The sequence below is a fragment of the Schistocerca serialis genome, chromosome 12 (genome assembly GCF_023864345.2).
Source record: "Schistocerca serialis cubense isolate TAMUIC-IGC-003099 chromosome 12, iqSchSeri2.2, whole genome shotgun sequence".
NCBI lineage: Eukaryota > Metazoa > Arthropoda > Insecta > Orthoptera > Acrididae > Schistocerca > Schistocerca serialis.
In genome coordinates this window covers 869,916-885,155 of record NC_064649.1, presented here as the reverse complement: position 1 = coordinate 885,155, position 15,240 = coordinate 869,916, and the positions used below count along the sequence as shown (strand labels likewise).

The window sequence follows — 15,240 nt, the reverse complement described above, 5'->3', positions numbered from 1 at the left end:
ATTAGAATGTCACTGGTGTTTACTGCAGGATTCTAGTACGAATCCTTTACGAGATATCGTATTTCGAAAAGTTTCCACACCGATACTTGTTTGTGCCGTTCAACCTGCGTAGCTGCTACATACGATGTGGTTATGTTTCCTTACAGTGTGCCTGTGTGCTCCTTGGGAAAAGCCGATAAGCTCATTGTGTATGGAGAGTGTAGGAAGAATGCAGTTCGTTCTTGTACTGTGTACGTGGCAAGATATACCAATACACGTCAACCATTTCGGCAGTTATTTATGAACCTCTTCAACCAGTTAAGTGAAAGTGGTAATGTAACACCTAGACAACGTAACAGAAGCAAACGAGTGACGACAGAAGAGGGAGAAATTAATGTTCTTAGTGCTACTGCAGTTGATTCGCACGTTAGCTCCTGCGTAGTCACATGAGGAAGTGGCAAGTATCCTCCGCATTCTCCTCGATATACGTTCCATCCCTGTCGCATCTCTCTCCATCAACAGCTGCATAGAAGCGATTATTAGGATCGTCTTAATTTCTGTACATGTGCACTAAGACAGGGTACTCCTTAGGTATCTATTTTGTTTAGTGATGACGCCAGTTTTACCAGTCACTTGAGGTAAACCGCCGAAACACGCACTACAGGTCTGTTGACAATCCCCGTCGGCTTCACCACGTGGAACGTCAGCGTCCACAGAGTATATAAACGTGTGGTGTGGTGTGGGATAGTGAACCATCAGTTCACAGGCCCTCTTTTCATAGAGGAAACACTGAACGCGCACAAGTATCACAGCCCCATAACAGACCATCTTCCAGAGACGTTCCTCTGCAGACTAAGAGGAGCCTGTGGTATTAACATGATGGCTGTCCAGCGAATAGTGCACGCCTTCACGGATTGTCTCCAAATTGTTGGATTGGACGCAGAGGACCCGTTCCCCTGATTTGACGCCTGTAGACTTTTTTCTGTGGGGAGAGCTGAAAAACGCTATCTCTAAGGAGATACCAACTACACCCGATGATATGCCTACTCGGACACCTTCGCTGGAATACCAGTACGTGTGCAGCCGTCGTTCCATACTAAACTGGAAGCGTGTGTTGCCACTGCCGGTGATCATTTTGAACACAAGCTGTGATGACCGGTGTCTGTTGTTACTGATCAGAATACACGTAACTAGTGTATGCACTTTTGTTGTTCCTTAGTGCTTACAGGACACTTTTCACTCCATACAAATCAATAGCACAGACAAATTATCTTCAGAAAAGACTTTTTGACACTTAAACTGATGTCAGATGTTAATAAATTCCTCTTTTTCACAAACGATATTCTTCCTATTGCCAATCTGCATTTTATATGTTCTCTATTTTGACCATCATCAGTTCTTTTACACTCAAATAGTAAAACTCATCTACTCTTTCAATGACTCACTTCCTAATCTAATTCCCTCACCGTCGCTTTCTTTAATTCAACTGCATTCCATTACCCTCAGTTTAGTTTTCTTGATGCTCACATCACAGCTTGTGTTCGAGACCCTATCCACTCTGCTCGGACCGCTCTCCCGAGTCTTTTTGCCGCGACATCTCTCACAAAATTACAATGTCACCGCAAACCTTACAGTTGTTATTTCCTCCCCTCGAACTATTTCCTTTCGAAATTCCTCCTTGACAACGTTCAGGTCGAATGATACTGGAAATTGGCAACAAACCTGTCTCACTCCCTTCTCATCTACGGTTTCCGTTTCATGTCCTTCGGAAAACTTAAATTGGGAGACCTGGCTGGGAAGTGAAGTCCCCCCCCTCCCAAAACGTGCCCAGTTTCCAAACAACCGCACCATTGGGCGGCTGATAATGGCGGCGGTGATGTGGTTTTAGGGCTGTAAACTGCGCCCGTCAGTGCGCATCTGGTGAGAAATATTTGTTAACATTTACAGTGCTGACGTACAGCATGATTCCGTAGTGATGTTACAGGCTCTCAGTGACGATGCTCTCAGTGACGGGTAAAGGGCCGCTGGTCCGGAGACGACCGAGTCGAAAGTTATGGGCGAAAATCGTTCTGACAGCTCCGACAGTGGTACCGGCACTGCTGTTGCCAGGGCATTGTAGGGCAGACAACTGTCAGAGGTGGTAGTACGGATCTCAACGAGAAAAAAAGAGGTTTAGTAAACACGGGCTCTAAACCGCATGCACGAAGAGCTGTGAGCACCTGTTCATCTTCGATACTGTGAAACACGTCACTTCCTCTGAACAAGTACCAATTCGGAGGTCATGTTCACTTGACTTTTCTTCCTTGTTTTGGTCCGCACTACCACCTCTGAATGTTGCCTACTCTACAATTTAGCATCAACAGTAACGCTACATATATTCAGAGGTATAGAAGGAATTTTCGCTTATAACTTTCGACTAAGGCGATTCCGGACAAGCCTCCCTCACTTCAAACTGATACATTAGGCTTTTCCGTCGTCGATATAAGTTTGTAGCATCGTCGCCAAATCACACAGTAGATGTGTTGCGGCACTCGTGTGAATACGTTTGTTTGATTCGCCAGATAGCAGTAGACCGGCAAAGATCCTATGGTGGTTTGGTGATGAATGACAGAACAGTTTGACGTTTCACTACAAGTGGATCTGGGCACACTTGCGTGTAGTCAGTGTCCACCACACGGTCTGGCGTTTTTCTGAGTGACAACCGTGATTGTCCTGCGGAGCGGGACGCGAGATCCCTTCGCAAAGAATGTCTTCGTCCGCCTCGACAGCTGTGAGGTCAGCGCGGCGGATGACTAACCGAAGGGGTCCGGATTAGATACCCGACCGCTTCGGAGATTTTCTACTCTCGGGGGTTGGTTGTCGTGTTGTCTTTACGTTGTCATCGTCATAACTGACACTGCGCTATTGAGATCGCTATATGGGTAAGTACCGAAAGCCAATAAATTAAGAAAAGAAAGCATTTCTTCCTAGGGAGCGGGAAGCCGTCGGCATGCCGTCATCAGAGATGCCCATACGTGGGGAGTTGCCAGACACTTGAGAAGATTGCTCTTACGTGCTGAAATTTTTACGTACATTCAAATCGCTGCCACCTGAGTCACGAAGGTGAAACAGAGCAAATTACACGCTGCGGAATTTTTCTGGAGAGGTAAGTGGCGTGAACGGGAAGAATTACTGTCGCCACGCGCGTCCACAAGCGCGCAAGTTGCGGTGATTAGTTCAGGGGGACGTCTAATTCGGTTGCAAAACCAGTGGCGGCTTATCGCCGCCACGCCGATACGTTCGCCACTCGGCCTGGAATACGGGGCTGCGGCCGCCTTCCGTCGCCAGGGCTGCCAGAGGCGCGCTCGTTATAACTCGGACACCTGAAACCCGGCCGCGACTCGCGCGCCATCTGCGAGCGCGCCGATAAAAACTGCCGGCGGGCCCGCGCGCCACCGCACTTCTAGTCCGGACCTGAGGCTTCCCGCAGTGCAGCCCGATCCAAACTTCTCTTCTCGCTGACGACATGGTGAGTACAGTACATCTGCGTCGACAATCGGCTAATTGCGCACTGCTGCCACTACCACCGCCGAGACTGTTTTCTACGAGTCTTTCTCAAACGGGGTTGCTACCGTGTGTGACGGAGGGTCTAGGTTCGAACCCGACGCGGCTAAGTTTATTTTATTTTTATTTTTTTTTTTTTGGGGGGGGGGGAGGGGGGTAGCAGGTCAACAGAGGAATTACTTGGAAGAGAATTTTGCGGCTCCGCTTTCGTAAGGCATTAACGGTGGGGATAGGAATTTGCTGGACGCGTGTGCTGCCGTGTAATTGAGCAGTGAATGGAAAGAGTTACTTACTCGCAAGGTCCCAGTGCCGGCAATAGATTGTTTAGTTTCTTTTAAATATAATGAAGTAAATGCAGTTGTTTTAACTAGGTACAGTCCTGGGAAGAGGTGCACAATTCAGTTTGCGACATTTGCTCTCTGGCTCAGGGGGTGACTGGCTGACTATAAACTGGAAGGTTGGCAGTTCAGTCCCAGACCTGTGTTCTTGTTCTTCCACCAGACACCGGAGTTTAGGTTCGTTTGCTGCTTGAAGTCAGGATTTATTGGATCCATCAATTCGGTTTGCCAACATTTCTGCTCGTCCTAGGTAGTACTGGACTATTCATTTTGGTATTCTTTCGTTGGACACCCACAGTAGGTGGTTTCACGATTCATCTCTGTAGCCTACACTCTTCTAAAAGCTGTCTATTGCGCGACTTTTAAAATGCCAGTTTCTTCTGAGATTTTCCTTCAGTGCCCTGCTGCGCAGGCACACGCTTCGTACAGCTCGTGGCAGAGTTCCAGCACACTTTTTTTTAATCCCCGACAGCTTCCCTCGCCTGCACTAATCTGATTCTAAACGCTTCCCTTGCTTCCCCACCTTGATTTATCTTGCTCTGTAGGTGGGAGAAAACGCCCACTTCTTCAGCTGTTCCAGCCTCAATTCATTTATTGCAAGTCATTGTACTCCTTTAAATTGTTCATACTCACTTTCATCTTTATGTTATTCATCACTAATCGATATTCTCCCCTCCGCCACACACCGTCAGGTGGCTTGCGGAGTATGGATGTAGATGTAGATATATTGCTGTGTTTCTTTTTCGCTTTCAGTCCCGTTCTGAAACGTTTTCCCGCTTTCCTCCTTAATTTTTGAATGCGCAAGTTAAATAGTGTTGCCGCTAAGCGACATGTTGCCTTAGATACCCCTTAGTATTTGATTTTATATTCCACTCATTGCACTCATCCTGTTTTTTCTTTACAGGTGTTGTATATTAGTCTGCATTGTCTTTATTTTGTCTGCAGTCTTCTCGGAACGTTCAACATATTACTCGACTTGATAAACTGTTCTTTTTTTTTTTTCCTCGGTATCCACGATTGAAATATTTCTTTCTTTCTCTCTTTCTCACTTCACTATGTTTGAGTTAATTAGCATATTTGGGAAAATTACAATCACAGTCAGGAGCTGTCGTGCAGCACGTGTAACGGATGTCCACTATGTACAGTACGGAGCAAATTAAAAAAAAAATACCTTACCGTCTATTTTAATGGGGACTGGCTCTCAGCACTATGGGACTTAACATCTATGGTCATCAGTCCCCTAGAACTTAGAACTACTTAAACCTAACCTAAGGACATCACACAACACCCAGCCATCACGAGACAGAGAAAATCCCTGACCCCGCCGGGAATCGAACCCGGGAACCCGGGCGCGAGAAGCGAGAACGGGTTAGTTAGGTTTGAGTAGTTCTAAGTTCTAGGGGACTGATGACCTCAGCAGTTAAGTCCCATAGTGCTCAAAGCCATTTGAACCATTGTTTATATTTTGTAATGAAATCAGACCAATCTGCAGTTTGTATCATTCTGTGCAATAATTGCATCTAGTGAAATGATGTCTCCTGAAACCCAATAAAATAATTAAAAAAAACTGTACGTACGTCTCTCTTTAACTGACTGGATAAGGCTGGAAAGCGAGGGGGTGCCGTCGGTCCCGCATCCAGCTCCAGGAGAGCAGCCCGCTGCGCTGTTGCTGGGCTGCCGGCGGCATCCCCCGTGTCCGGATACTGCGTGTAGCACGCAGTACTCTGCGGCTCTACTAGGGACGTGGGAACAAAGTCAGCCAGGTCGTACCTTTTTACTATTTATGGAGTGTTTGTCTGATGTCAGCGAAGCGGAAACGGGCCTAGTTTTATGAAAAGACAACCTGAAACAGCTTCCGTGCGCTCGTGGGTGTATGCGCCGCGAGCTGAACACCCCGGGGTCGATTACGCGACCAGTGGTGAGCTACTTCACTAACTATCTCGAAATCGTGACCGCCGTCAAGCGTAGAGAAGCAGCGTACGTTTGGCGGCAGTCGTCGGAGGAAGCGAGCGCCCGGTCGCAGGAGATTTTCGCTGTCCACAGCCCGGATATTGGAAAGAACACATAGAAAATGTTGTGGGGAAGGCTAACCGAAGGCTGCGTTTTATTGGCAGGACACTTAGAAAATGTAACAGTCCTACTAAGGAGACTGCCTACACTACGTTTGTCCGTCCTCTTTTAGAATACTGCTGCCGGTGTGGGATCCTTACCAGGTAGGACTGACGGAGTACATCGAAAAAGTTCAAAGAAAGGCAGCACGTTTTGTATTATCGCGAAAGATGGGAGAGAGTGTCACAGAAAAAAAAAAACGGCTCTGAGCACTACGGGACTCAACATCTTAGGTCATCAGTCCCCTAGAACTTAGAACTACTTAAACGTAACTAACCTAAGGACATCACACACATCCATGCCCAAGGCAGGGTTCGAACCTGCGACCGTAGCAGTCACGCGGTTCCGGACTGAAGTGCCTAGAACCACACGGTCACCGCGGCCGGCAGTGTCACAGAAATGATGCAGGATTTGGGCTGGACATCATTAAAAGGAAGGCGTTTTTCGTTGCGACGGAATCTTCTCACGAAATTCCAATCACCAACTTTCTCCTCCGAATGCGAAAATATTTTGTTGACACCGACTTACAAGAGAGGAACGATCACTACGATAAAATAAGGGAAATCAGAGCTCGTACGGAAAGATACAGGTATTCATTCTTTCCGCGCGCTATACGAGCTTGGAATAATAGAGAATTGTGAAGGTGGTTCGATGAACCCTCTGCCAGATGAAATGTGATTTGCAGACTATCCATGTAGATATAGATGCAGATGCTGGTCGCAATGCGCGTTCAACTGTTCCACAGTAGGTGGCGGCGAGCAACAGTCGACCACTTAATTGTGCGAAGTGTCGTAACTGCGGGGACGACGCAGGGCGTGCTGCACTGGCACTCTCAAAGGCAGGCAGTCCCTGCTCGCTGGAGAGTGTGGACCACAGGCGCCAGCTAGCGCCGCGCGTGGCGGAGGGTGCTCCGCGCAAGTCTCTGCCCTACTGAGCCGAGTCGTGCAGCGGTGAACGTCAAGTCGGCCTTAGCAGTCACCGGTTAAGACCGCCTCTCGCCTCGGTGGTGGCCCCGAGTTTCTTCTCTTATCCTGTACGGAAGAGATCGAGCCACTCGCTCGCGATTAGATCCCACACAGCCGGCGAACTGCGGGGACCTTAATTTCTACCTTCCTTCCGTTGTCCGAAATAGTTCCACACATTTGTTAAGGGGTTAGGATCGACTAATGTGGCGGGCCAGTCGATGTGCCGTAGACTGGTTAGCGTTTTTCTTCAACGCAATTTGTTAATAATAACTTTACGACTTACATTGCATAGTGAATTGCGACAAAAAGTAATACTCAGAAGTATAACACAAATTTAGCCTGTGTCTATGGTTTCTTCCTTTATGAGAGTGAACTGTGCACACTCTGCAACACTCCAGTCTTAATCGCCCATTGTTGCAGCCTGCTTTTTAAAGTTCCGTATGTTAATTCCATGCCTCAGTCGGTAAAAATGGAACCCTTATGACATCCTTTGTTGTCCGTATGTCTGTCTGTTCACTCTTAAGAACCCTTTTTCTCAGGAATGGCCAAATTGAAATTTATGTCACGTACTTAAATTCATAGTCCCTTAGTGGTGCAGTAAATACAAGCTTCTAAGTTTATGCATTCAAAAGATACGGTCATTTGTTTCACATAGTTTCACAGTCACAGAGTCACTCACTAAAACTTACAGGGTGCTTCCGCATTCACGATACGCATGTCAGAGGTGGTGTATTTGCTGAGCTGTCGCTAAACTTTGACAACAATCTACAAGCAGCACAGCGACTTCTCTATCGAGCGTTTCTGTGGCTCACTTCGATTCACTAAACGCGCGACAAAATCGCACAGATCTCTCTTCAGTGAGCTCTATAGATTTGGTTAGTCAAACTTAGAAAATAAGTAATTCACCAACTTGCCGGACGGTACTTCTGTAGGCGATAGATCACGCTTTCTTACGATCTTTGCAACGAATGCCAATCTGACGCATGACAGCTGTGTTTATTCCGTTATTCTATCCAAGATCGTTGGCGGCTGCAGAACTTTTTGCAAGAGGGGGCAAGGTTCTAAAATTGCGAGTTTTTGTGTAATTGATTCGGTGAGTTTGAGAAATTAACTAAATTTAATAACAAGTACACAAAACTTACTTTATGTGAGATTATTTACACTTTTCCGCTTAGGGTTTTTATGGTAGACTGATACCTAGACAGTAGGCGAATTTCGTTGATATAAGCAAAGTACATCTCATGATATTAATATGAAGTTCGATGCCGCATTGCCGGCCGGGATGGCCGAGCGGTTGTAGGCGCTACAGTCTGGAACCGCGCGACCACTACGGTCGCAGGTTCGAATCCTGCCTCGGGCATGGATGTGTGTGATGTCCTTTGGTTGGTTAGGTTTAAGTAGTTCTAAGTTCTAGGGGACTGGTGACTTCAGAAGTTAAGTCCCATAGTGCTCAGAGCCATTTGAACCATTTTTTATTCGACAGTCTGAAATTACTTCCTCGCATGATTAAATCCATGGTGTCTAACAAATTACGGAAACGACGTTCGAAAATCTTGAAAAAAATAATTAATATTCCGATAATGTTAGGTTGAAACCGAAAACTGCGTATCTAGAAAGGAAAAGAAAAATCAGAACTATTGAGAAAATCCTGTTGTATATTAAGAAAAATGATGAAGGAATATCGCCGCCACTTTAATACCCCTCGACGTGGAGGAACGAGGATAAATCGACAACACTTTGTTTGCTTAAACTTTTAACAGATTTGTTTGATTTCTTTAGTACTTTCTATTTTTTAATATTGACTGCGAAATCTAAAGTTGTAGAAAATGTGTTTCGAGATCTACTTTTTTGGGGCTGGTTAAGTCAAGTGTAGGCCAGGGCCAGACGAGCGTGGGAAATCTATCGAAAGCACAAAGCACCTTTGGACTGGCTGTCAGAAGCGACCGAGACGAGGCGCAGGCGTCCCTCTGCAGCCGTGACGGCACGAGTTGCCCTGCTCTGCCTCACGACCCCATTCCTGCGGAGGACGTCTTTTCGGCCTCGAAGTCTGACGCTTTTCCCCCACTCCTCTAGCGCAGAAAATGGCATTTTCCTTTTTCATCTGGTGTGTTTGGAACCACGGATTAAGTAAAGAAGTACCCAGCTGCAGTGCAGCGTGGCCGTGTTGTTCAAAGGCTACTGCGGTTGTCTTGCCGTGTAAATGTGCAAGTATAATCAGCCGTCCGTGAGGAGTCTCGATCCACAGCAAAGGATGTAACCGTACAGCATCGCTGGATTAGCTGTGAATCGTAGCTGTCAAAACCACCACAAAAACGCTGCTGGCGATAAAAGTCCTAGCTTACATCTGCGAACAACAGCAATTAGTAGAGATTGAGGTACACATTTAAAAACTTGGCTGCAATTGAAAATGACATATGCAACAGTAAGATTACAAGACAGCGACAGAGCCAGTAAGTACTAGCAAACAGTAAAACTAAATCGTTATTAGTTATAATGTTACAACTTTTAACGAGGCGTATTTGCCTGCAGACAGCCTGAAGAAGGCGATAATGCCGAAATAGGCCTATTGCTAAACGTGTAGCAATCAACAGTTATAACAGCACTCTGGTACATTACCGTCTTTTATTTTATTTATTTTTATTTGTCAACTGGCGTGTGCAGCGTGGTCAAAAACAGTATGAAAAGCTTGTAAGGGTGCTGCAGGGTAGGCTGTGCTGAGAAATAATTATCGCCAAAAAAATTCGATACGTTGCACCGTTTCCGACGTAATTAGCATTGACATGAGCCAATCAGGTCATTGCCCGCGCAAATTCAAGCATGTGCATGCGGTAATGTACAGACAGCTGTAGGTCGCCGAATTACCACTTTTCGAAAAGCTCATTACCAGCTGAAATGTGCATTTTCCGGAAGTGATAGATTTAAAGTAGGTGAGCAACCTAGGAAACCGGCACGCTGCTCGAATTTGCGAGGACAGCTACCTGGTTGGGTAAGGTCAGTGCTAATTAAATCGGAAACGCCGCGACGTATCGATTTTTTTCCTTGACAATTATTTCTCAGCACAATCCCCCCTGCAACAAGCTTAAAAGCTTCTCACACTGTATCTCACCACCCTCTACACATTTTCTGATGTACAAGATTAGTTATCCATTCAACGATGTTTCGGAATTTTTACGCTTTCATTACTTGGCATTAGATAATACCTTTAGTGTATTCGATACGGTACATTTTGTATTATGCCCTGTAAGTTTTTGTGACTTAAAAAGGCAAATCCACCACAACAGGCAAAATGAAGGCACTACGGCACTACTTACGATTTCGAAACGCTTAGTAAACATTACGGGAGACACTGTTAGTACATTATGGACACTGTGCTTTCCTCCTAAAACAAAACGTTCAAGAAAGGAGATTGTAAAAATTTTGCAGTACCATTTGTACGTTACACTCGGTCCCGTTAGGCACTAGAGGTAACATGTCGAAGTTGAGATTGTGTAGGAGGATAGTAAGACAAAATTTCTGATTGGTGTGATGAATGGCAGCTAGCTCTAAACGTAGGAAAATGTAAGTTAATGTGGACGAGTAGAAAAAACAAACCCGTAATGTTCGCTTACAGCATCAGTAGTAGTGACTACTTGACACAGGCACGTCGCTTAAATATATAGGCGTAACGTTGCAAAGCGATGTGAAATGGAACGGGCGTGTAAGGATTGTGGCAGGAAAGGCGAGTGGTCGACTTGGGTTTATTCGGAGAATTGTAGGAATGTGTGGCTCATCTGTAAAGGAGGCCGCATATAGGACGCCAGTGCGAGCTATCCTTGAGTAATAATCGAGGGCTTGGGATCCGTACCAGGTCGGATCGAAGGTAGACACGGCAGTAATTCAGAGGCGGGATGCTAGGTTTGTTACTGGTAGCCTCTTAACAATGCGCAAGTGTTACGGAGGTCGCAAACGGGAATCCCTGGAGGGATGGCGGCGTTCTTTTCGAGGAACTCTATAGATTAAGTTTAGAGAAGCGGCAGAACGATTCGCGTATGGATAACGAAGACAAGATACGAGAAATTAGGGCTCATAAGGAGGCATACAGACAGTCGTTTTTGCCTCGATGTATTTGGGAGTGGAAGAGGAAAGGAAATGACAAGTAGTACCCTCCGCTAGTCGCCATAAGATCGATTGCGGAGTATCGATGTAGATGTAGAATCGACGGCTGTCTGTGGCTCCAGGCCTTTCCTCGGCAGCAGACGAGTGCGGGGCGGTCGCTGCAGGTCGGGGGTGCGGCTCCAGCCCCTCCCCAGTCTCCGTGAGCTGCAGACGCCGGCCGCTGGCTGAGGGAAGCGAGACAGGGAAAAGAGGCGCTGACAGGCTCGTGGGCGGGCGGCTGCTGCGGCCGGCGTGACTGCTTTGTCCGCTCTGGCGGAACAACTCCGCAGGACTGTATACGACCGTAGTGATGGGGATAACCTTGCAACCAGTCTCACCCGCGTGCAGAGGACGGTTTATTCGACTGTAAGCAGTTCGGAGCCCAAGGACATCGGCGGCACTCGTTTCACCTGTAAACTGTAGTCCTGTTTAAGTTAGCCGCCACCGGGCAGCCGGCGGCAGCTACAGTACTGAGACCACTGCCGTTTGCGCCCCCACTGCAACTGTATAGTTTTAAAACAGGAGACTTTGACAGACGCGAAAAGAAAAAGCTGACCGACAGAATACAAACCCCTATTCCGAGACGAATATATTACGAGAACTACACGAATCATGTCTGGGTGCTGTTTTCTGTCACCAAAACAAGGAAAAGTCTCATATACAATGAATTAGTTCATATCGGTATCACTTCTGCAATATCGTCGTTACGCTGCACATCTGGTTGCAGTTCCGAATAAGATTCTAATGAAAATGTCGTGACCCGCACACACGCACAGTAAATGTTTAAAACATGCTCTTCCTGCTTCTTTTCGAACAGACAGAATTTCAGAAGCCACATACTGTGTCGACAGCTTTCGCAGGCGGAACGGCAACAAAGACATACCGGATCAGGCGAATCGCCCACTCCTTGAAGGAAGAAGAAGAACTCGTAAGCTGCGATTGAAACTGTGGGCACCTCGTCGAATCGCCACATAACGTAGCTGCAGCTGTGTGTATACGGAAGGATCAGTTTTGGTTGCCGTTTTGTTGACTCGATACGAAAAACACTACACGAAGGGCACTGAAAAGTTGTGACTCGAAAAGTCGAAGCACGTTGCAGAGGACTTGTGGCACCTCCTTTCGACTCGAGAAGGAACGTGGCCGCAGGAGACAACGAACAGTGGCCTCGCCTCACAACAGCGAGCTGGCCAGGGTGAACGTTCACCGAACAAGGACGGAAATTATTTCGTCTGCGGTAAAAGTTGTAGCGCCTATTTTCTTATTACTCACGCGTTACGAATACGATTTCTTTCCTGAAGGAATTGTGGAGGACGAAATGTACTGTATCCACTGGAGATTATTTACAATGGTGAAGATATATTTTCCAAATAAAACTTGCTACTACATTTATTTACCAAACTTACGAATTCTACGACTCACAAATCAATAAAGCGTTGACTCCTCCAAACCAAGAGAAGTGTTAACACCCACTAACTGCAGGTGCTGCCAACGCGAGCACAAACGGCGAGTCCCGAGAGTACTTCCGGCGTTCTTCCCTATTATTCTGTCGATTTACATTTTTTATCACATTCCGTTAGTAACAGTCCATGGATCGCACTGATAAAGCCGTATGACCAGAAAAGATACTACAGACGTGCATTTTATTGAAACGTAGTGAATCCGTAAATATGGGAATGAAAACTGAGCGATGAACAGCAGAGACAAGAAGGGAACAGAAGAAGAAGGGCAGTCTAACAACATAGAGGTACTGCGGGAGGGGGAGGGGGGGGGGGGGACCGAGGCTGGAGCACAGTAAAAGGACGTGAAGAGGCGTGGAGACCACGACAGGACAACAAATCAGAATGAACTAAATTTGTGGAATATTATAATATTGGTAAGAAAGGCACTAACCTAACAATAAATACTGTGCTGAGACAATGTGATTAATTTTACGTTCGTCGTTGAGAATCCCTCTGATAATACGCTCGACTGGAGTAGGAGGAGATGGCCAATAGAAAGATATGTAATATCACCCTAATCAGCTTGTTTCTCACCAAACATGTAATAAGCCTAGGTAAGTTGCTCGAAACACGTGCACCCGGATTTGATTCTATTACACATTAATGTCAAAATTTTCAGTCACTGAAGAAACTAACTTCAGGCATGTTGTTGCACTTTTTGAGAAACTGGAATGCACATTAATGAGCATATGCATTGTGATTTTTCTAAATATCGAGATCTTTAAAGATATGTTTTTCAGGTTAGAGGGACCCCCCCCCCTTGGGCGAAACGATAAAATACCTGACGGCTTACCAGAGAGGACATTATCATCGTTGATAAAGAACGTCCGTCCTCAGAGACCAAAAACAGGAAAAGTTAACGTAATATTGGTAAACTGCAGGAGTATCCAGGGCAAGGTTCCTGAATTAGTATCTCTTATTGAAGGAAATAGTGCGCATATAGCATTAGGAACGGAAAGTTGGTTAAAACCGGAAGTGAACAGTAACGAAATCCTAGACACAGAATGGAATATATACCGCAAGGATAGGATAAACGCCAATGGTGGAGTAGTATTTATAGCAGTAAAGAATTCAATAATATCCAGTGAAGTTATTAGCGAATGCGAATGTGAAATAATCTGGGTTAAGTTAAGTATCAAAGGTGGGTCAGATATGATAGTCGGATGCTTCTATAGACCACCTGCATCAGCAACCGTAGTAGTTGAGCGCCTCAGAGAGAACCTGCAGAACGTCGTGAAGAAGTTTCGTGATCATACTATTGTAATAGGGGGAGACTTCAATCTACCAGGTATAGAATGGGATAGTCACACAATCAGAACTGGAGCCAGGGACAGAGACTCTTTTGACATTATCCTGACTGCCTTGTCCGAGAATTACTTCGAGCAGATAGTTAGAGAACCAACTCGTGAAGCTAACGTTTTAGACCTCATAGCAACAAATAGACCGGAACTTTTCGACTCCGTGAATGTAGAAGAGGGTATCAGTGATCATAAGTCAGTGGTTGCATCAATGACTACAAGTGTAATAAGAAATGCCAAGAAAGGAAGGAAAATATATTTGCTTAACAAGAGTGATAGGGCACAAATCGCAGAATATCTGAGTGACCACCATCAAACGTTCATTTCTGAGGAAGAGGATGTGGAACAAAAATGGAAAAAATTCAGAAACATCGTCCAGTACGCCTTAGATAAGTTCGTACCGACTAAGGTCCAAAGCGAGGGGAAAGATCCACCGTGGTATAACAATCATGTACGAAAGGTACTACGGAAACAAAGAAAGCTTCATCATAGGTTTAAGAGTAGTCGAATCATAGCTGATAAGGAAAAGCTGAACGAAGCGAAAAAGAGCGTAAAGAGAGCAATGAGAGAAGCATTCAACGAATTCGAACATAAAACATTGGCAAACAATCTAAACAAGAACCCTAAAAAGTTTTGGTCATATGTAAAATCGGTAAGCTGATCTAAATCCCCTATTCAGTCACTCGTTGACCACGATGGCACCGAAACAGAGGACGACCGAAGAAAGGCAGAAATACTGAATTCAGTGTTCCGAAACTGTTTCACTGCGGAAAATCGTAACACGGTCCCTGACTTCAGCCGTCGCACGGACGCCAAAATGGAAAATATTGAAATAAACGATATCGGAATTGAAAAACAACTGCTATCACTTAGTAGCGGAAAAGCATCCGGACCAGACGAGATACCCTTAAGATTCTACAGTGATTATGCTAAAGAACTTGCCCCCTTTCTATCAGCAATTTATCGTAGATCGCTGGAAGAACGTAAAGTACCTAGCGACTGGAAGAAAGCGCAGGTCGTTCCCATTTTCAAGAAGGGTCATAAATCAGATGCGAATAATTATAGGCCTATTTCGCTTACGTCAATCTGTTGTAGAATAATGGAACACGTTTTGTGTTCTCGTATTATGACGTTCTTAGATAATACAAATCTCCTTCATCATAACCAACATGGATTCCGTAAACAGGGATCATGTGAAACTCAGCTCGCCCTATTTGCCCAAGAAATTCACAGTGCCGTAGACACTGGCGAGCAGATTGATGCCGTATTCCTGGACTTCAGGAAGGCATTTGATACGGTTCCGCACTTACGTTTAGTGAAAAAAATACGAGCTTACGGAATATCGGACCAGGTTTGTGATTGGATTCAGGATTTC

At 45.7% G+C, this 15,240-nt stretch overlaps 1 protein-coding gene across 2 annotated transcripts in view; it reads left to right on the top strand.

Annotated features, from left to right (window-relative positions):
• The first annotated feature begins 3,357 nt into the window (after window positions 1–3,357).
• Window positions 3,358–15,240, top strand: part of LOC126428456 (myosin light chain 1) — a 69,634-nt gene continuing 57,751 nt past the window's right edge. For both annotated transcript variants that reach the window (XR_007576838.1, XM_050090391.1), the window contains exon 1: window positions 3,358–3,487. Coding sequence is in view for 1 of the 2 variants with exons in the window: in XM_050090391.1 (XP_049946348.1) it covers window positions 3,485–3,487 (3 nt within the window). In the remaining variant the exon portion in view is untranslated. The remainder of the gene's footprint in view (window positions 3,488–15,240) is intronic.